Source organism: Camelus dromedarius, chromosome 19 (assembly GCF_036321535.1).
Source record: "Camelus dromedarius isolate mCamDro1 chromosome 19, mCamDro1.pat, whole genome shotgun sequence".
Lineage (NCBI taxonomy): Eukaryota > Metazoa > Chordata > Mammalia > Artiodactyla > Camelidae > Camelus > Camelus dromedarius.
In genome coordinates this window covers 10,598,925-10,621,176 of record NC_087454.1, presented here as the reverse complement: position 1 = coordinate 10,621,176, position 22,252 = coordinate 10,598,925, and the positions used below count along the sequence as shown (strand labels likewise).

Sequence of the window (22,252 nt, the reverse complement as noted above, 5' to 3'; positions counted from 1 at the left end):
ATGGCTGCCAGTAAAGCGTTAAGCTGCTTGGCCAGGTTGGAACTGAGGCAGTAAACCCCTTCCTCTGCCCCCTGACAAACTGTACAGCCTCCTCCATCACTTTTGGGAGAAAGAGGGCCTTCAGAGGCCGCCTGGGAAGGGGGGGTCCCTCTTGTTCTGTCTGAAGTTTCCAGGATGAAGATGTGAATGCAGGGCCCTGCTCCTCTTCCCTGCAACACCATCCTCACTGAGGTTCCCCACCGAGAGAAGAAGAGGGGAGAAATGAGAGCTGCAGTCAGTTCACAGAACCCGAGAACAGAACTTTGGTGGGGGACCCCACACCTCCCTCCTGCCAGCCTGAAAATCTCCATGGAGCTGAGATTTTTACCTTTAGCCTGGTTCAAACCTTACCCAATGCATCTGAATGCCATGTCCTCAGAGTAAGCTTTTGAGTGTGGGAGGGTATCAGCTGGGGCGGGGGCTGACCATCCCAGGGCCTGAGGCTTCCTGGGGAAAGGCAACCAGCCCCCTCACAGTGGACATCCTTCTGAGGATGCAGGGCCTCCTGTCCAGTCTACTTTGCAGAGCTCGTCATCAGTGCCAGCTCTGCTGAGAAGCAACGGCAGACTCTACGGAGCCAGGCAGGGCAGTGGATGGACCCTGTCCTGACGTTCTTACACACACGTGCACCACAGTCAGAATGGAAGTGAAACAGACAAACAGATGAGAGCACCCCTTCTGTGGAGCGACATCGTTAAACGGCTAAAAATGCTGCCTGTGTCAACTGTCAGAGCCTGGAGGCAGGTGAGAGTCCTGCAGGAGCTACGGCAGGTGGAGGGTCCAGAAAGGCCTGAGCTCCATGCGGTGGTCTCGACCACACCAGTCTCAGAGGCAGTGGGAGACCCACTGTTCAACCTGACTCTTGGAGCCTGAACTGGTCCCCGGCTCCGCACAGACTGTCAGAAGGACAAGGCAGTGACGTTCCTACCCACCCCCTGGAAGTCCGGACGGTCCCCAGCAGGAGTCTACCTCCTCACCTACCACTGGGTTCCAGTCCCGTCTCATCCCCAAACACCTCTGTACCACACTGCCCTTCGAGGGCCCCACACACTGCAAAGGCTACCTGGATAAAAACCATGGCTGTTTCGAAAGAGGCAAGACATGTTTTCTAGCTCCCTCCCATAGTCTATCCTATAAACAGACTCTTATTTTTTGAGACCTGCTTCCATACCATTTCCGTAAGAAGCGAGGGGAATGGGACCCCACCAGTGACAGCCCCCGCGTACCTGTATTCTGCGACCCCGCCCGCGTGTTTCTTCATCGCTGTCTCGGAGCTCATCCCGTAGAAGAGCTTGAGCTTCTGCCCGTTCCTCTCGATCACCTCTCCAGCACACTCAGTGTGGCCCGAAAACATCCCTCCCAGCATGACAAAATCTGCTCCGGCTCCTATAGGCCAACAGTGGTGGGGGACAAAAGCAAGCAGAGAAAAGAGCTCAGAGACAATCAGCTCTGGAAAAATCCAAGTGCTGCCAACTCGGCCTCCCTCCTCCTGGCCATAGTCAGAGAAAAGCTCAACCTCCCCCTTCAGAAAAAAATTAAGACGCCTCCGTGTACAGGGAGATGGACACTGGACACTTGAGCAACAAATCTGAACACTGTGGAACAGTGCTGCTGGAAGCTGGCGGCTAACACGCTGGACAGTTGTTTTTTTTTTTCCTGTGGACAGTCCTTAGTGGTTATGGATGAGCCCTTCTGACCACCTGCCAGAGGTCTCTCTCAAAATTACAGAAACATTAAGAACTGGGCAGCATCTCAGCAGCTCATCCCAACTCATACTTGGTAACTCCTCTGCGTTGTCCCCACCGGCCATCTGGTCTACCTGAGGCTCTCAGCACTCATACTCTGTGTAAATATGAAAGGACCACAGGAGAGACAACCTCCTGCACTAGAGCTTGGGCCTGAAGGACAGCAGCTGTGTGCATATGTGTGTGTGTGTATAGATATCTATGTACAACCTGCAAAACTCTACTTACACCTCTGCTGTGATAAACATTTGACTTGCAGAGTATAAAATACCTCCTATTAATCACTGAATGACATGGAGCTGCAGGATAGGTACAGGGGAGGCTGCAATATCGAGGCTGCCTTTGTAGGCTCTGTTGGACCGGGACCAAGAACAGTGGGGACAGCAGAGCTGGCTCACGGCCGTCTCCTCAGTGTTTGTCACAGTGCATGGGTTGCGGCAGACAAGGAGTAACTGGTTGTCAGGAAAGTAAAGTGTATATTTGTGGGAGACACAGAAATCATCCTGTCTGCGGATAACTGTGCAGAAGCTCTCCACTGACTAGAAAGGAAGAAATGACCCCAACTTCTCCCCGAGTGAGACTGAGGGGGGGTTCACAGCGAGAATGCAAGGATATCAGGGTACTGCGTTAAGTGATCGGCGTGCAGGACAAAGGAGCAGACACAGGATCCCCTGGAATGCGGCCTTGACCGCTTCCTTGCAGTCACTGAAATATTTACAAGAGGACTCTGGGGTGTCCCTTCCGTTCAGCACTACAGAAAGGCGGGCTCTGCGGGGCTGGCCCTGGGCCTGGCAGTCAGGCAGGTGAGGCACGACAGGACCTCTCTACTTGGTGGCAAGCTCTGCAGACTCTTCCCCTCAGGGTCCCTCACACAAACACTGGCTCCTCGGCCTCCTGCCACGAGGGTAAGAGGGGAGGGGATGCGTGGTGTCCGGCCAGGCCTCCTGCTGCCCTCAAGCCCAGGAGCAGCTGTAAACAGCAGGAACACAGAGCCCAGAGCCACGCAAACGATGCTCTGACATGGCTTCCCATTATTTTCATTTCTGAATGCTCTCGTGTGCTTTCCTGACCAGCGTTTTCCCTGACCCGGTCCTCTCCCTCCACTGAGCCTTGGCACAGGCCTGGCTGCACTTCTGGAAGGGGAGCCGGGGAGGGAAAGCCACCAGAGCATGGGTCCAAAGGCCACTCTGTGCGGAACACAGTGTGCTCAGTGAGCAGGGAGCCTGAGGTGGAACCCCCGTCAGTCTTAAGTGCGAGCAGCTCAGAAATCAACAGCAGACATGCCCTTGGCTGATGAGCCTTCTAACAGGGCTGAGAACGCACTCACGCAGCAGCAGTCCCGTGGGGCCCTGCTCTGCCCCTGCCTGCGGGACCCTCACCTTGTCGCTTGCCTCTTGGGGCCCCAGTCCCCTGGACATTCTCCAGGGTTGCTATAAAACCCAGCTGCTAGAACACTGTCTCAGGTTTCCCTCTGTCACCATCAGTGCTTTAAAAGTAATTTCAAAAACGAACCAATGTCCAGGCCAAAGGCGTTCTCTGGCATAGACACAAACAGAAAAAGTAGTACTAAGCAGGCGTCACCTCACACAGGTAAGGGGCGGAACCACTGGCATCCCTGGGGAATGCCCAAGGCAGAAAGCTTCCCTCCACTGAAAAACAAATACACCCTCAGCAAACCTGGCTGTGGCATCAGGAAAGGAGGGCGGCGGGGGGGGGGGGGGGGAGTTTTGTTTCTGCCTTTTGCAGGTACGCACATCCCCCACCTCACAGTTGGGAGTCCCCGGCTGTGCGGCAGCACTGACAAGAGACAGGCACAGGTCAGAGCAGGCTGAGAGGCTGGACTTCCCAGTGCTTCCTCAAGAAAACACCTGGCTGGGGCCCCGCGGTCCAGCCACACCAACCACAGCCAGACGCTACTGCCCCCTGGTGGGCAATAGGCTTCTCAGCATCTGGTGAGAAACAGCCGTGGGGACTCCTGTCCCTCCCACAGGATTTCCCCAAGTTAGGCCCCCGAGACCCTGGCTGAAGTTTCCAGGCATCAGACCGGGTACAGTCCTCTTCCACGTGTGCCCTGAGCCTTCTCAGCTGTGACTTCTAGGCCATGACATCACTCCCTCCTGGGCTGCAGGATGTCACCCTCCATCTACCCTGGGGGCACTCAGTGCGCTCTGCCACCAACCCGAGCCAAACGGATGCCAGAATTTGGGCCAATGTGGGTGGAAATCCAGGGAGAGGAAACTCAGGACAGGCCCTGAACTTCCCGAAGGGTCCCACCTCCTCGGCAGCCCCGCAGGGATCCCCTTCCCCTGTGGCCACTTACCAAAGGCTTTGGCGACATCTCCTGGACACGTGCAGCCTCCGTCCTGCAGAGGAAGGAGCAGAGAGGGTGTCAGCGGGAGCTGGGCCAGGCTGTCCCCCTCCCGTGAGTCGCTGATACCCGCTCGCTGAGCCCCCAGCCAGGCACACAACCCTCAGAGCAGAGGCCCAACACTCCCCTCAACATGGCACCTTCTGTTCCCCAGGCCCCCTCCGTCCCATTTCAGGCCAGCACGCCACTGCCTGCCCTCCAGCGGGCATCAATGTGCTGTATGGGATGCAGGAAGCGGGAGCCGCCAAGCTCATCCCCCGCCAGCCCTCACACACCATGCCCAGCCACTGGATGTCCCCCTTCCAACCACGCAATAGTCACTTCCCCCACCGCCCAATGTGAGGGGAGATTTATTTAGCGCAAAAGCGGAAGTATTTTAAGAGCCAGAAAGAACACTGAATTCACTCCTTTATATTCCCAGCCATTCCATGTGTCTCCTAGTCACCTTCCTGTAAGGTACCCAGTACCTCGCAAACACGCATTCCTGACACCCACTCTGCCCAGCCAGGGGCCCCCTGGCTGGTTCAGGGCCTGGCAGGACGGCCTGTCATCTTACGCCGCCAGGCACGGTTCAGCCAGGATAGGGGTGGCGGGGGGCTGTTATACTTTCAATACCAGGGACCCAGTACAAGGTTACTGGGATGCAGACCCACTGTGCTTCTGTACTAGGGGGACAAACAACCAGGCTGCTACCTGTTACTGGCAATGGGGCCCCGATGAGGTCCGAGGAGGAAACCGTCTGCAATCTGAGACACACGTTTACTTTCATAAATGAACATGCATAGCTACAGGGAGTTTTTAAGAAAACAATGTGCAAATATTCCAAGGATTACTTTTGTTTTGCAAGAGTGTTAACATAGAAAAGGCACCATACCGTGAGTGGTGATTCGATCTGAATTGTCAGCATTACCTCCCCTTCTTAAAAATACCTGCTCATCCCTAAAGAAGGGGCCGTGACAGCAAGCGTGCAGAAGGCAGAGGGATTTCGAATCAAGCACCAACTATGGACCAGGGATTGTCACAAACTTCATTTTCCTATTCAAACACCACAAGAACCTGAAGCTGATAATTTGTATGTGGGGGAAAACAAAGAGGGAGACTCAGAAAGGTTGAGTGACTTGCCTAAGGTCACACAGCTATAATAAAGGAGGAACAAGATTAGAACCTTGGTTAAATAAACTCTAGAAATGTCCAGAAGCATACATATATTAGCAGTGGTTATCTTAATAAGGCATCTCTAGTCATCTTTATTTCCTTTATATTTCTGTCTAGGCTAACTTTATTTGGCTGGGGAATTTTTCAAGCCTCAAGCAAAATTAAGTTCTTTGAATGACTTTTTTAGATCCTTCCAACAAATGGTCTTACAATTCCTAAACTACTAAATTAAATCAACAAAATTATAGGAAATTTGCTGATCAATCCTTCCTTCCTTGCAGGGGATCAGTGGGATGAGAGCCCTAATGACTGGGTGCAGACAAGGAGGAGGGTGGGGATTACTCTGAATCCACTTGACCTCTGTGAAGCATGCTCTCTAAGTCTTTATAAAACGCACTGATTAAAATGTTGGCCTTGAGTAAACATATGGTAGTGGTCCTCACCAGAGAACTTTTTTTTCGGTTTTATGATGCACTACAAAGTCCAAGCCCTTTTTGGGTATCAGTGGACAGTGAACTCATCTGGTCGTTCAAATCCCTCCCCTTTCTCAGGGTTCTCTGGGTACTGACTCTGATCTCTCCACTGGAGGACGTGCTTGGGGACCCTGTGGGGAAAGGGATGAGCTACAGGCACAGATTAAGCTAAAGTCTGCCACAGCAATGTGGTTGGAAAGGAGCAGACCCAAGACCCTGGCCAAACCTGCACTCTTGGTGACTTCAGCAAGCCCTTCGCCCTGGAGTCTCCACGTTTTCTAAATGAGGGCAGTCAAGCAGAGGAGTGGGACCTGGAGCTGAACAGACCTCAGTTTCAGTGACGGCTCTGCCACCCATCAGCAGCGTGGGGCTGAACAAGTTACTTAAGGTCTCAAAGCTTCAGTTTCCTCACTGAGTATGGTAGTTAATTTTATTGTCATGTTGACTGGGTCACTACTAGATATTTGCTCAATTATTACCCTGAGTGTTTCTTTGAGAGTGTTTGGGGAATGAGATTAACAGGTGAACCGGCAGACCGAGTAAAGCAGATTGCTCTCCCTGATGTGGGTGGGCCTTGTCCAAGCAGTTGAAAGCTTGAACAGAACAAATAGGCCATGCCTTTCCCAAATGAGAGAATCCCTCCTGTCTGACTGGCTTTGAACTGACACTGGACACTGACTCCAACTGGAATACCAGTTCTTCTGGCTCTCAGGCTGCCAGACTCAGAGCGGAACTCCACCATCAGCTCCCCTAGGTTCCAGCTTGCCAACACCCTGCAGATCTTGAGACTTCTCAACCATCTCATCACATGAACCAATTCCTTATGATAAATCTGTCTCTCTCCACACACACATATCCTGATTCTGTTTCTCTGGAGAACCTAATACACTTATCCAACAAAGATAACAGCTATCTTGCCAGGTTGTTCCAAAGGTTAGAGATGATGTATCTACTGTCCCCAGAAGATGGTAGACACTCAATGCATGACCACCATTGCTTCCTCTAAAGCTGCTTCCACCTTTAAAATGCTCCCCTTTGTGTCATGTCCCTAGCAGATGACAAGACAAAATTAACTGGTCACACCTTAATCTTCACCTCCACAGGGGGTGTCCTGAATGTCTCAGCTCTCTGCCTTCGGAAGCCCACGTCGGCCACAATAAACAGAAACCTGGTTCCACTCTAGCCTCTTGGCAAGTACCTGCTGGAAGACCCCATAGCTCTGACCTCCTTCTGAACTTCAGTGGAACAGATGTGCTAATCCAGCAACTCGAGTGTAAAATGAGACAGCTGGAAGGAAACTGGACAAAGTGGCAGCACTAACCAGTTGATGGGTTTCCAGTGGGTTTAGGACTCTTGGCAAGTGGGAGAGGCCCGCTTGTGAAACTCCATTAGACAAAAGGACAGTGGGGCAAGCAGCTGCTGTGGGCCCCAAGACACTCAGCTGGTTAGAAGGAATGAGCTGAAGTCAAGGCTGCAGAACTTATGTAAGTCTGCGAACTTCCCTGGGTCTTCTGGCTACAAAGTGAACTTCTAACTCCATCCAGGAAATCTCTCACCATTAATGGAAAAACAACCTTAGAGCATCAGTACCAGAAGCCTGGACTGTCACTGTCTCTAAGTGACAAATTCAGAGAAGTTGTTCCCCGAGTGCCAGCAGACGGTCCCGGCTCTGGTCCACGGACCCGGCCTGTGGATGGGAGCCAGTGGTTCTCAAACTTGAAAGCACACCTGATTCACCTGGAAGGCTTGTTAAAAGATTCCTGGGCCTCATCTTCCAAGTTTGATTCAGTAGGTCTGGGATGGGGCCTGAGAACTGAAAATAACCTCCTGTATTCAATATGAGTCCATTATTATATGGCCATTAAAAATATGCCACTACTTCCGAATTTTAAAATATATATGTATGTCTGTGTCACCCACATGAGTGGAAGCCACGGCTCTGTCCAAGCCCATCCAATTCTACCTGACACGTTCTGTCCTATTCTGAGCATCTCATCTGGAAGGGGAGATGTGCTAACTATTTAAGTGAAGGTCACGATGGTAAAGGTGGAGGAGAATTAGAGATAAACTGAGGATTTTAACCTGACATTCAATCCTTAACATTCAGTGTCTGAGTGCTGTGGTGCTGCCCTTCCAGGTGCTTCCTGAAAGTGTGGTTAAGACCACTGTCTCTGCCTCTCCTCACCTCCTTCCCCTACATTCCTCAACCCACAAAAATCCACCTTCTGCCCCCAACGTGCTACTGAATCTGCGCTCACTACAGTAACCAGTGACGGGCTGGCAGCATCAGACAACCCCTGCAGGTGTGATTAGCCCCAGTGAGGTCACCCTTGAGTAGGGTGAGCCTCCAGTCCCACATGACTGATGTTCTTGTAACACGGAGAAATCTGGACACAAAGGGAGACATGTACGTGGTGAGGTGGGGGGCGCCACATGGGAACTGGAGTCCCGGGCCACAAGCCAAGGACCCACCAGAAGCGTGGGAGGCCTGAAACAGACTCTTCCCTCAAGGCCCCCTGGCCCTGGTGGCCTGGATCCTGGACTTCTGGCCTCCAGAACTGTGGGAATATATTTGCCTTTGTCAGTCACGCAGCCTAGGGTACTTCATTATGGCAGCCGCGGCAGACTAAGGTGTGGGTCCTCATTTTTGCAAAACTGCCCACCTATCTCCCATCGCGCTACCCACCACGACAAGCTGTTACTGACTAGAGTTGTAACTGACCCCTGTGCTGCCTCCCTTGCCGCAGAGTAAGCAGGGAGGAGGGTCTACGTCTCTGCTGAATGTCACCTCTGAGACCTGGGTGCCCAGCTCACTCCTGAGCCCACTAGATGCCAACCAGGTGAATGGTGGCCAGGGACCAGCAGGGGCCTCCCCGCAGTCCCAAGAGGCTCCCAGATCCCCCCGCCCCAGGCCTCCCAGGCTCGGAGACTCACGGAGATGATGTGCCCCTTCAGACCGTGGGCCGAGTCTGCGCACTCGATCACGGCGCTCAGCTGGGGGTAACCCACCCCCGTCTTGGTGCGGGTGGTGCACACGGAACCTGGATGGAGGAAGAGGCAGACCCCAAAGAGAGATGATTATGAATGAGCAGAATGTGACACAAATCGAGCCTCCATCACCGTCACATAGCCCTGCACTGACTGACTGGGGGCGAACTTTCCACGGTGGGGACGGGGGCAGGATGGGGCTGCCCTGCAGCTCAGTGGAGGTGGTTGTGACCACCACCTGGCCACGTGTCCCTTCAGGTCCTCATCACCATCCCATGCTGATGTCCAGGACACTCCACCCTACACCCTGTCACGGCCTCTCTCCCCTCTGACATCAGCTCCCACTTGCTGCCTCTGATTCTTTCCCACCTTCCTTCCCTTTTCCCCATAATAATCCCTCCCATTACCTTGAGCCTTCCTGCCCTTCAGCTTGTGTCAAATTACTAACTTCCCCAAGCCTCAGTGCCTCACCTGTAATATGGAAATAAAAGCACTGCCCTTGTAGGGCTGTGGTGGAGATTGTGACATAAGAGATGTTAGCGTGCCCCCGAGGAAGGGGAGCCGGCAGCGCGGTGTTCCCGCCCTGCCCTCTCCCTCGGCTCTGTCCTCCTGTTCCCCAGGCTCCTGCAAGTCCACCTCCCACCCCGTCCGCTTCCACTGCGGGACTCACACCAGCCACCTCGCTGCCTTCAGCCCCTCGCCCTCCGCCTTTCCCACAGTCAGCTCCAGTCCTGGCTGACCGTCTGCAGAGTACTAGCCCAGTTAGGTCCAAGCCGAGTCGTGCCAACATCTCTAGCACATGTCCCCTCGGTCCCCTTGCTCAAGCCTCTCCTCTCCCTTCCAGCAACCAGGGAGCACCCAGCCAGATCATCCGGATCAAGCTCCAGAACATCCAGCAGCTCTCCCACCTCCTCTCCTCTGGCTCCTGCTCACCTCGCTCCGGCCACCCTGACCTTTCAGCTCCCCCGGCAGGGCCAGTCCCTCCCACCCCAGGGATCCTCATACACGATGTTCTCTCTGTCCGAGCACTCCCCTCTCTACCAACCCCTGATGCAGCCAACACTTTCTCATCTTTCAGGGTTCATCTTCAATGTCACTGCCTCAGGGAAGTTGTTCCTCCCAGCACTCGTTTCAAAAAAAAAAAAAAAAAATTTAAATAATTATCTGTGTAAGAACCAAGGGTCTGTTTTCTCTGCTGGGTGGTGAGCTGTATGGAGAGTCATTGCTATAGACCCAGCATTGAGAACAGAGCCTCGTGTGTAACCGGGGCACTATCCACAGTCACTAAAGAATGAACGAACTCACTAATGAATGAGTCGCCCGTGTCCCCGTCTCCACCGCTTCACCGCTCACTCAGTCCCCCCCGGGGTGTCTGGTGGTACCGCCCACAGGGCGCCCTGGGGCCAGTGTAAAAGCTGGGTGTGAACTCCTCCACTCCCACCAGACCTGTGGGCAGGTCCGTCTCCTGCTCCCCACCAGCACCAATGGCCTCACAGCTTCCTCCAACTTTCCCCGGGGCTCTTTAGGGACAGAGAACCCTGGCTACACTCAGGCCTGATTCCAGCAGGAAAACCAGGACTAGGGGAGAGGCCTTCTCCCGCACCCAGCCACGGGGTGGAGCCCATCACTTTATGTCCATCCTTACAACGTGGTCACTCACTATCTTGGGGCCAGTGAGTTTCTCTCCTGACCAAGCCCTGCTCTGCCCCAGATGCATACTGTGGAGGCACAACTGGAGTTTTATAACCCCTGGTTCTGGTTCAGACCTGGCTTTTCCCGTTTCCCACTCAACGCTAGATCCTCAAGGGAAATCAAGGGCCTCAGAGCTCTGCACAGACACGGGGGAAGGCGTGGGCGAGGGTGTGGTTGTGACAGGTTGAAAGAAGAAACGGGGTACCCATTTCCTCCCAGCCTGGGGATCGGCAGGGGGACATTTAAATGCTTTTTCCCAGTTCCCAGGAGTTCTTCCACGATGAACCTTTTTTTTTTTTTTTAAAACACTGTCATTTAGATATGGAATACTCAGTGTTTTCGCTCTAAAGAATTCGTGAGATGTAAACATCATCTCCAGTCAATTTACAGAAGTGGCTCCAACACATCAGGCTCAGGGGAGGCCTCTCACTCCCCTTCGTCACGTCTTTTCTAAACAGACAGCCTGGGAGGCACACAGCAGAAGGGCAGTAAGTCTTCAGGGGAAGAGACTGTACACACAGAGGATGTACATGAAGGAAATGAGGCTGAATGCGCGAGATTACACCAAGAGCTCCTTCAGCGCCAAGACCGCCCGCGCCCCAGCACCACGGCAGCCAGGAGACCCTCCAGGTGTATCTGATTGAACAGGGGATGGTGCACACTCTGCTTTGGGGGGAAAAAAGAGTCTCCCTGGTCTATGATTAGCCTGTTCGACTCTGTCACAAGCCTGGTCTATTTCAGCCCATCCTCAGTGTGGGGAGAGCGCCCCGTAAGCCAGAACTGGGCCTTAAAATCCTCGTGGCTTTTCAGTAATGACGGACACTCAGTAAAGACCAAAGCTGTCTCTCCTCTTGCTCAGAATGTCACAGATTGGCTTAGGAGAGTGGCAACAGAAAAAGCCCCATCTTGAAAACCTCCGTGTGTGTTAGAAGCTTAGGCACTCTGACGAGCCTACAGGGCCCTTTTGTCATCTACGTCCTAGTCCCTCAAGGCTGACCACTGTGCCAGGTCACAACAAACGCTATCTCCTGCCTCCCAGCAGCACTTTCCCGCAGACTCTTCTCAAACGGGTTCATGGTTTGCTGCCTTTTTTGGTAGTGTCTTTTGGCCAGACGATATTTATAAAAAAATCTTTGCTGTTTCTCATTCCCAACTGAAAGTGTATTATCTTCTCCTTTCCTTTTCTCCAATTTTAGTGTTTGGTTAATAATGGATATGCACGGAAGAATTTTAAAACGTGGCAATGAAGGATTTAAAAATAGGGAAGCTCAGGCTCCCGTCTGGCCAAAGGGGAAGGCCAGCATCAATCAGCCCCAAGAGAAAACAGAGCCACCTGGTACAGGGTGGAAGGTTCCATCCCATTCCTCCGCTCGAAATGCCAGGGGCAGTCCTAGGAGCGAGTGCGCGGGAGGATGCAGCAAACTCTGAGACGGTGAGAAGCCAAAGGTGATAACTGCATGGGCCATGGGGCAAGTTCAAACGTGGCCTCACAGCTGCACGTCTGTTTGCAACGTGTGGGGTCCCTCAAACATCCACATAAACTTGAGCTATTCGTGGCCACTAACTGTCCCCACGGACTCTTCAGCCCTCTCCTTCCCCTTCAGGGTGAACAGTATCATTCAAGAAACCCCATTCTTCTCCTCCCCATTCATGTTCTGGAACCGGGACCTCGCACGTGAACCGGGTTCGAGCTCATTCAGAACATCAGAAAGCAGCTCAGTGACAGTGACGTTGTTAATCAGGAGCCTCTTCTGAGCAGGCACCCAAAGATACTTCCAACAGAGATGTGCTTTAAACTTGTGATGAATCACTCCTGGTTCCCTTTGGGCATCTCCAATCCCCCCCACCCCCAGCCCTAGACCCCAGTCCTCCCCACAACACCACCTCTGCGGTGCCCCCAGCAAGTCTTACCTGGTCCAACTCCCACTTTGATGATATCTGCTCCGGAAAGAATAAGCTCTTCCACCATCTCTCCCGTCACCACGTTCCCTGCCTGGGACAGAAAGCACACAGCCTGCAATCATGAACTGATCCCGGTGGGACAAAGATGAGTCACGGACGCACTCTACACCTGAACACAAGAGTGAGCATGTTCTGAAGCCCCCAGCCAGCCAGGGGACAAAGGAAAAAACAATGGATCAATTCCCTGAATCTACTTTAAGCCTGAAATTGGGGGGCTAGAGTATTCTCCAGGTTTTCTTTCTTCTCTATTAACAAGAGCACAGAACTGGACACCCGAGGCTACCCTGGGGGAGCTGATAGCATCAGAAGGTTCAGAACTGCATGATTTTAGAGCTCCAGGAGACTTCAGGCTGCCTAGTCAGGGATTTTTGAACATTTCAGGGGATGACAAAACAAAATCTTACAGAGAACCCAAATACATAAAAATAACCAATTAAACACTCTCTCGGCTGATTAAAAATCTTTACTGTTGTTTACAATTTGTCAGAGCCCTGAAGAACTTCTATGGAACCCCTGGGACCCAGGATTAGGGAACCACTGGTCATCTCACAGTTGAGAAGATACCTGGGTACCCAACCCTGGGCTCCGTGGTTCCCGACACATAAAAGGGCAGAAGAACCCTTATGGACCAACAGCACTGGGATGTACTTCTTTCCAGAACATAAAGCTGTGGCCCTGAGAATAAACACATAAGCCAAGAAGCGACAAAATCTAAAAACCAGAGGATGCATCTGGTTTGAAAATGGTACATGTTCTTTCACTGCAGGAGTCTGGGAATGCAAAAATAGCCCTTTTTATTACAATTCACTGCCCTGTGGATTCTTCAGCTGGTACGCAGGATACTTGGCAAGATGCCTGTCTGAATTTTCACAACTGTGCGAAGTCTTATTTTGGGAAATGCATCCCTAACTGTTGCGACTGAGTTTTAGGCATTGAAGCCCCAAGTGTCTTTCTGGTGAATTGATTCTCAGAGGGACTTTTTCTTTTTCCATCTAAGCAAAGTGACTTTTAACTTTGTATAAAAGGATCTCTCGAAAGAGTGATGAGGGCTCAGAGCTACTTTAATCCAAACAGCATCTGACACTGGAAAAGGATGGATGGCCCAGAAAAAGGACAGGAACATATGAGAGCATACAGGACATGAGAAAGGTGGCATTACCTGTCACTGAGGAAGGGAACAACATTTCAATAGACAGAGCTGGGGAAAGGGACCTTTCAGACACATACAGATTATCACTCATGCTTTTCACCAAAACAAACTTCAGATGGACGAAAGAGCTAAACTAAGAGCTATCTCCTCCCAGATTTAGAAGAAAACCTTGAATACTTGTAATATGCATCCAAGTGGAAAAAAAAGAAAAAAGATCTGTCTACACGAAAATAAAAAAATCTTGTACATCTAAACACACATGCTCATACATATAAACAGCAAAACCAATCAGCAACCCGATGGAGAAAATATTTGCAATTATGACAAACTAAGAGTACTAACATTGTAAGAGTTTTTCCAAATCTACAAGAAAAATGCTGCCACCTCACAGAATAACTGCCAGAGGACATGAACAAACTCATGGAAGAAATTAAAGTGGCCAAAAAACACAGGGAAAGTGTTCACCCTCACCAGTAATCAAATTTAAATTAAGATACCAGCGACGTAGCACTTTTCACTTAAATTATCAATGATTATAAAGACTAAAATGCTGAAGAGGAAACAGACACTCGCTCTCTGCTGTTGGAATGTCTACTCAAGTACAAGTTTTCCTAGAAAGCAATTTGTCCATTTAGAGAAACGCAAAAGTATGTAGAGCCTTTGATCCAATAACTTCCAGGATTCTCTCTCAAGGCAATAATCATAGATGAGATCAAAGATTTAACTACAAAAATGTTTTATTGATAACACTGCAAAACTGCAAATACATTCCCCAAGATGGGAATGGTTCAACAATCTATGTGATATCTTTGCATGGGAAAATGCTTAAATCCTTTCAGGGAAATTTAGGGAAACAGAAGGAAATGTAAGACCTCATTTTGTTAAAACAAAACAAGCATATATGTAGATGAAAACATGTACCAAAATGCCAACAAATTATGTGCACATGAGGGAATATTCTGACTTTTATTAATAAGTCTTTACAATTTTCTGGATTTTACAGTAGAAACTGCATTACTTTTATAATTAAATGCGATAGTTTCGGGAGGTGAGAATAGCTCACTGGTAGAGTGTATGCTTAGCATGCATGAGGTCCTGGGTTCAATCCCCAGTACCTCCATTAAGAAAAAAGAAAGGAGTAAGAAAGGATGTTAAGTGTCAAAAGATACTCTCCAGCACAGTACCTCTCAGAGCCATTGCAAAGAGTAGATTGTGGCTGAAAAACTTTTTTTTTTTTAAAGTGATAGTTTGTCTTTTTAGGGTTTTTTTGTTTTCGTTTTAAGCACAAAGACCAACATGAACTTTGAACCTGAAAAAGAACTTAGTAGGAACCCAAAAAACAAGATGCCAAGCTCTCATTCTTCCTTCCTGGTTCCTAAAAATTCAAAATAAATTTTTATAATAAAGTTATAATATAAAATTAATTAAAAATAAGTTAAAATAAAATACTTTAAGAAGCTACTCTGAGCTCCCTACAGAGTTTCATTTTCAGGGGACATTTTTTCCCCTGATCTGGTGCTGCTTACAAACCATTTTATCTTAAAACTGCTTACTTCACACCAAATAAATTAATTCAGATCAGTTCAGGATGGAAATACCAGGTACAACCACGTGAAGTCAAAGTAAGTCTAAAAGCATGGAGGAAGTAGATGCTATTTTAAGAGCCCAGAGGCTCCCCTAGGTGGCCCTGTGTCCCCTGAGCTACCTGCGTGGCTCCTGAACCAGTGGTCAGAACGCGGTCCCTGCAGAGAGTACTGAGGGTGGGAAAACCCAGTGGAATTACGAAAGCCTCCAGCATGAGGACCACTCGACGAGAAAGCCGATGACCCAAAGAGGTTGGTGAGTTTCCACTTGCAGGAACAAAAAGCTGTCTGTCCAAGTTTGAAACCAAGAAGGTCAAAAAAAAAGGGGGGGGGGGGCAAAAAGGAAATGCGAATGACAAAGGGAAGTGTGGTCGGGCTCCGAGGAAAGCCCAGCCCACAGCCCACAGCCCACGTGGCTTTGGCCTCCGGGTGGGATGTGCCAGGCGGGGGTGTCGGCCGAGGGTGATTAGTGGGGAGTCGGCTTATCTTGGCCTCATGCACCTCCTGTCCCGGGCGGATACCAGAGACTCAGAATGTGACCGCCTAGGGCAGCTCGTCTGGCCCAGTCACGACCAGGCGGCCACAGCAAAATGAAAGCTACAGACCCTCAACAGGGCCCCAACGCAGGCAGGTGGAGATATCCGCTAGGCACCCCCTCTCCCTGGGGAGGCCAAGCACTGTCCTGGCACCGCCCTAACCACATCAAGGACAGGTGCAAGGGCCCAGGGCAAAGACATAAAAAGTGACAAAACCAACATTTCAAGCACTTCGATGCCATTTTAAGAAGTCCTCTGGGCCAGAACCCAAACCAAAACCGGACCCAATTCTTCCAGCTTTCCTTTAGATCCGGACATCTCTGGCAAAATAGGTTCAGAAAGCCCTGGGGTTGAATGATGGCCCTTCCACTCACCGCGTCACATTAGGAAAGTCCCTTCGACTCTGAGTCTCCATTTATTCCACTACAGAGCGGGGCTGATCAGACCCACTTGTCATTGTCACTGGAAGGTTTACAAAGAAAGTTCCCCCACACCCATCACCAGCACTCTGGCATCATCCCTAACTGACATTTCACACTCATTAGGCAGTGACTTCTCCAGCCGCTTTCTCCTGGCTCTTCTGAGGCCCTCTGCCAAGGTGGGGGTCGGCAAACAGCAGCAGGACCTGCCCATGGGCCAGCTCGTCGTGCAGGAGGATGGACATGAATGCCAGGGCCTTCTCCCAGGCACACGAAGATGTCCCTCGACCTACCTGTGGAATCGGGAGCACGAGATGCTATCAAGGCAAAGCCATCTTTCATGTCACATTCAACTGAGTTTACCATGTGACTCTTAGGGACAAATATCAGCTGAATCTCTGAGGCCCTTCCTAGCCTCCACCAAGTTCTAGGTCACACCAGTTCCAGAAAGAGGGTGAAAACAGAAAATCCAGGTAACTGGGCTTGAGCGGGCCTACGTACTTGAGGGAGGTATGTCTGGCTGCCCACGGGCAACACCTGCACAGAATACTGGAGCATCTGCCCCCCGGGAAAAGGTATAGACAGGGAGGTGCCTCTGAGTGGCCTGGAACCTGCTCAGACCATGACTGCTGGAGAAAGAACGCAGGCACGTGACCGAGCCACTGGCCACACACGGAAATGCCAAGGACATGCCCTGGCTATCTGGAGATCAGCCAACAGTGGCTGACACGCATTCCCTTGGGGAGCAGAGCAGGGCCTCCAGCCTAATCTCAACACATGAGGGGTCACAGGCTACGTCCTAGGTACCAGGTCAGAAAAGCACTTCCCAGCCCCGACCCAGGGACCTGTGTCCCAGCACTGCCACGTGGTGTAATGAGGAGATGCCAGGCCCTGGGGACAGGCTGCCTAGAGCTAAACCTCAGGCCCACCCCTCACTGGCTGCAGGAGCCTCAAAAAGTCTCTTGACCTTCAACAATGAAGTTTCACATCAACTAAAGCCAGTGCTCTTATCCTTATTCAGAGATGAGTTGTTATTAAGAGGAGCACCTGGTCCCTGCTAGGGCCTTTTTCCACAGTACATACTCAGGACGGTACCCAGAACACACCATTCCTTTTCATCTCCGAAAGACACCAGGCAAAGGACTGTAGGACTGGTCACACTCTCCCAACAGTCGGCATCTTTTTGGATACTTTTCTGCCAATGACATTTTCTAAAATTCTCTGCTTCCTCCCTCCCAACCTGTGGCAGTGCTTGTCTTAGGTAAAAGGCAAGAAAAAAGGGTTTCCAGGTTAATCCAGGACGTTCTGGGCACCCGATGCCGACACCCTGGAGTTGTCACACTCCGCTAAAAACACGTCTAAGCCTCTCTTCTGTTCGCTGCATTGTAACCATCAGGGTAACAGCACCCGTATTAAATACCTTTCAGTTCCCCAACACTGGACAAATACATCCTCACGATGCCCCCAAAACCATAGAGAAATTACATTTCTAAAAACCAAGATGTAAGGGTACCAAAAGGTTTCCAAATGAAGCACAGATTTCAGAGGTCAGTGCAGGCAAGGAAGGGCTGTGGAAGAAACATCTGCCTCGCCAAAGCCTCCTGCTTGTGGCTGGGGAAACCGACACGGACAATGAGAACACGTTCCCTGGGCCACCCAACAGGCACTGGGGAGGCTCGGGCTGTTGGTGGCTGCCCAGAGGGCTGTGGGAACTCAGAGCCCATCTCCCCCTCCCCGCCTCACGCCCCAGAGGAAGCCCCAGGCTCTGCACTGGCCACAACGCCCACCCTTCCCCTTGTCCTGCCAGCTTGCCTCCCTCCTGCACCGCCCCCTGCCCCCTGGTCTTCCCCCAGGGGTGGAGCACAGGCCCCACAACCCGCGGCATGCTCAGCCCTGGGCAGGGCCAACCGGGACCTGAAACCCATGGCCAGCAGGCCAGCCACGAGGAGGATGCCATGGAGGCTCGGGGGCTCCAGCAAACCTCAGCTATCGCTATCCTGGTTTAAGAAAGTGCTACATGTTTGTTCTTCCTAAAGACGAATGCCTCCCACACTGCCCCATTCCTCTTCTCCATCAGCCTTCTGCCTCCGGCTCAGTTCTCAGGGCCCAGACCCTCACAACACACACTTCTGTGAACACTGAACATCGCCCACCTGATCCCCAAGATAATTCTCCAACCATTTTCATCCTTGACCTCCTTTTCACAGGGGAGGAGAATGAGATTCAGAAGGTAGGTCATATCCCCAACGTGGTTCACCTCATGGGGACACTCGGTGATGTACACAGAGTGAGGCAGGGGCCAGGGAAGTATCTGGAAAATGGTACTGAGGTTCGTTCCAGGAACAGTGGGTTACCTACTGCACAGCTTCCATGTAACAACGTAGGTGCATCTCGATGTGGGATGGAACCCCGAAAGACATGCAGTAGGATTGCCATTTATATAAGGTTCAAAAACAGAAGTGAATTGGGGTTGTTTGGGAATGCATCAGTCAGTGGCAAAACCAAGGACAATGCAAGGAAATGATCACCGGTCAGGGTGGGGCTGCCGTCCAAGGTGGGAGCGGGGGCGCTGAAGGGCTGTTCCTTTTATGACTAGTTATCGGACACCCACATTTCTTGCACTGGTCTGTACGTCACATTTTACAATTGGATACGTGCATTATTAAAGACAAAAAAGTGGGGCCACTAGGTCGCTTCATTAAATAAGTATAATTTCTGATTCCTAAGCCTTCATGACTTACTCCTATACCCTAAAATGCCAACAGATGTACAGTGCAGCTTCCCAGGTTTATCACTCCCTTGTGTCTCCAGGGCAATTTAAACACTAGAAATGAACTGGAAAGATCTGGAAAGATCTATATCCCACCACCTCAGATCAGGAGAAATGTCAACAGTAACCCCTGCCGTAACCTCCTCCTCCAGGGAAAGAGTCAGCGAGGACTCCTCTCCTGCTCCAATACTTGTCCTGCTCTTTCTACCTTCCCAGTTTCACAGAATTTACGTTTAGGGCCAAACGCCGTTTACGGCTACCAGGTCCCAGCTCGGGGCTGGGGTTTCGGCCCTCCCGGGAGGCCAGCTTTCTGTTCTCTCAGAAGAGCCAGCTGGGGCCTCGGGACTAGATATGCAGGCATCCCTGGGCCAGGACAGAGGGTAACCCCATCACCCCCAGCACAAGCCTGAAGAGCGTCAACCGCCCCACCTCAGAACTGGGGAGCAGGTCACAGACATATCACCCAGTGGAAGAAGGGAAGAAGGGGGCTTTAGCCCTAAAGTGAACAAGGACGGAGCACGTGCACCGGTCTCAGTGGGCAGAGCCTGGGCTTCGCATTCAGACCGACCTGACCTCAAATCCCAGCGTTGCTGCTCAACATGGCTTGATGTTGTGAAAATCCCAAAGTCTAGTAAGAATCAAAGCTTAGGATTCCTCCTCTGTGCTAAACTTGGGACAACAGTTCCTACCCTTCACAGAGATGTTGTAAAGAAGAGAAAGAGCAGCCATACACCTCCGGAAACACGCTAGGTGCTCAATGAACGGTGTCCCTGTTATCAGAAACATGGTGACACTGGCAGCCCGATTATGTAGGTGCAGTGAGCTCTGCTGCTGCCCACCCCACGTCCGACATGGTACAGCTGGTTGACCTTGGGACAATTCTTAATCCCTCCTTCTCATGTGATTGGAAAGCATGAAAATACTTCTCTTAAAAATCCTTGGAAATCCTCAACACAAGACTTAACTTTGTCAACAGAAATACTAATTCCTGTCTCCCAACTTCCTAACAGGGAGGAAATGGGAGGAGAAATTAAATGAAAAAGATTTTAAAGGAGAGTTAGGTAAATTATCTAGTGGTCAATCGATAACTCCCATGTTAAGACCAGCAAAGACGCACACAATTACAATGCAGATTTCCCAAAAGCCCAAATTTAACCCTAAAGCTTCTATTTCCTTTTCCTGTAAATCCATGTTTCCCAGCAATAACAGATACACATTAACTAGTGAAGGTGTTAAACATTAGGAAAATTACCCAAAAGGGGGGCAGGAAAAGGCAAAAATAAAGATCCTAGATAAAATAACACACCTACTGATGTGCAAGTAATAGGTGACCACTGCACAACGTTCATGTTGTGGATTTCACATCTCGCAGCAGCATTTTCTACTGGCCAAGCGCGCGGGGCAGAGGTGACTTAGGATAAACAGACCCAGTTATGTTGTTTTCATCTTTAAAAATATACTCTCTTAAGGAGCAAGACACAGATCGTGGTTTAAAGGTCTCACAGGGTAAGAAACAGCTGATATTTAGCAGAGACAAGGCGTTGATCTGGCTTTTATCTTTTACAGAGCAGAGCCAGTTTTCAGCTCTTCCTTAGCTGCTGCTGGCCCCTTTCCTGCTGATTTTCAAGTAGTCTTCACATAAGAAGGCACCAAAAGCTCTGAAGAGAATACAGCTCCCCCCAATCCACTGCACAACTCCCTCCTCCTTCCCCATCCGGAGAAGGTCGTCCCACCACACCTACCATGATGGTGTGTTCTGGAAATCTGGCACGGACGAGCTTCACGAATTCCACGAAATGTTCTGAGTACCCATTGGCCACATCCAGGCAGATAAACTTAACCTGCGGCACGGCTTCCAGGATGCTGCTCATCTTTTCCAGATCATTCTTCCCACTGCCCGAACTCACGGCTACATGCTGTACCAGACACACCAAGAGGCGCAAGACGGGAACAGTAAGAAGCACTCAGAAGTCAGACCCTGCCCCCAGCCACCTGCCCCTCCTGGGGACAGTGCAGTGACCCCCGGACATTTCCCCTGATCAAACAGATACACAGTGGCCTGGCTCAGTAAACACAGAGCAGCAGAGGTGAGGGAGATGCACTGGTTATCCAAATTGACTTCATCGCCTTTCCCACCATTAAATTGCACATATCCTTGGCCCTGGACCTCAGCCACAGAATCTTATCCTCGGCTTTTGTTTAATTTCCTCAAGCTCTCCGTGTGGACCTCGGAATCGTGGAGGTGCCGGTGCAGGAGGGTCAAGAAGAACCAGGGTGGCCGGTCAGCTCAGGCTTCCTGATTCCAGAGCTGTGGCCATCACCCTGAGCCATCTTGTGTGTGTGTGTGTGTGTGTGTGTGTGTGTCTGGGGTGGGGGCAGGGAGAGGGAGGAAAAGGTGTGTAAAACTCCTTTGATAAAATTCCTTCCTGCTTCCATCTTTACTCCCAATATAACACCATCACAACATGCAGATCATAATACGCACACGTTGCTGCAAGTCTCAGTGTCCCTATTAAAAGAGCAAAAGGTCCCAAAGTGCAAGAACGAATGAGCCCATAATGACCCTTCCCATCTTCACTTGGACATGTTTACACCTGAAGCCACCACACCCTCCTCCGTGACAGCCTCTGCCCCCACCCTCCACCCCAGCCCTCTGCTCCTCTCAAAATCTGCTCTCTGGTCTTTAGCAATTTACACCTTAATAAAACAAAGCCATTGGAACGTGCCTAGAGTCATCATCTCACCTTTTATGAGATATTTATATTTCATCAATTTAAACCTTATACATTTATTTAATATTTATACTTTAACTCCTATCTCTAAACTATAAACCACAGATGAGGGCCATATCAACAACCTTCTTTATTCCCCCCAAATCACAACAATGTAGCTACACTGTAGACACTAAGCATAAACGGCCTGGTGACACGACACGCACTCCGGTTTTCACTCCTCATGCCGACAGTCTGACCGGTGCCCGAATCCACCTGTTCTTTCCCTCCCTGGAGCTCTGCTACCTTCTTTATTTCCCCCCTCATTTCTGTTAAATTTTGGCAAGTGGAACTCGAGATCACTTAGTTTCTCTCAGTGCCACTGAGTTTTAAACACTTTCCCTTTTTCATTTGCTTTAATTTGGTGGGGGCGGGGGAGGAAGTGAAATGATCGCACGTGGTGATGAAAGCCAAGGTTCTGATTAACAGCGCGTTGCCAGAAACTCCTGCTCCCCAAACTCCTTCCCGAGAAGAGAAGGTGAAACAGGTGTCATTCATTAGAATAAAACATGGCGGGAAGGAAGGAATCACTATTTTTGTCTCAGAAACCACCTTCTCACCCATCAACATCCCCTTAGGCACAGCAAAATAACAAAAAGCC

General features: G+C 50.6%; 1 protein-coding gene across 2 annotated transcripts in view; it reads right to left on the bottom strand.

Moving 5' to 3' along the window:
• Window positions 1-22,252, bottom strand: part of GMPR (guanosine monophosphate reductase) — a 41,870-nt gene that overhangs the window by 6,670 nt on the left and 12,948 nt on the right. For both annotated transcript variants that reach the window (XM_010980097.3, XM_064476226.1), the window contains 5 exons: window positions 20,623-20,796; window positions 12,372-12,453; window positions 8,715-8,821; window positions 4,105-4,147; window positions 1,266-1,425 (listed from right to left, as the gene is read on the bottom strand). In XM_010980097.3, coding sequence (XP_010978399.1) covers window positions 1,266-1,425; window positions 4,105-4,147; window positions 8,715-8,821; window positions 12,372-12,453; window positions 20,623-20,796 — 566 coding nt within the window. The remainder of the gene's footprint in view (window positions 1-1,265; window positions 1,426-4,104; window positions 4,148-8,714; window positions 8,822-12,371; window positions 12,454-20,622; window positions 20,797-22,252) is intronic.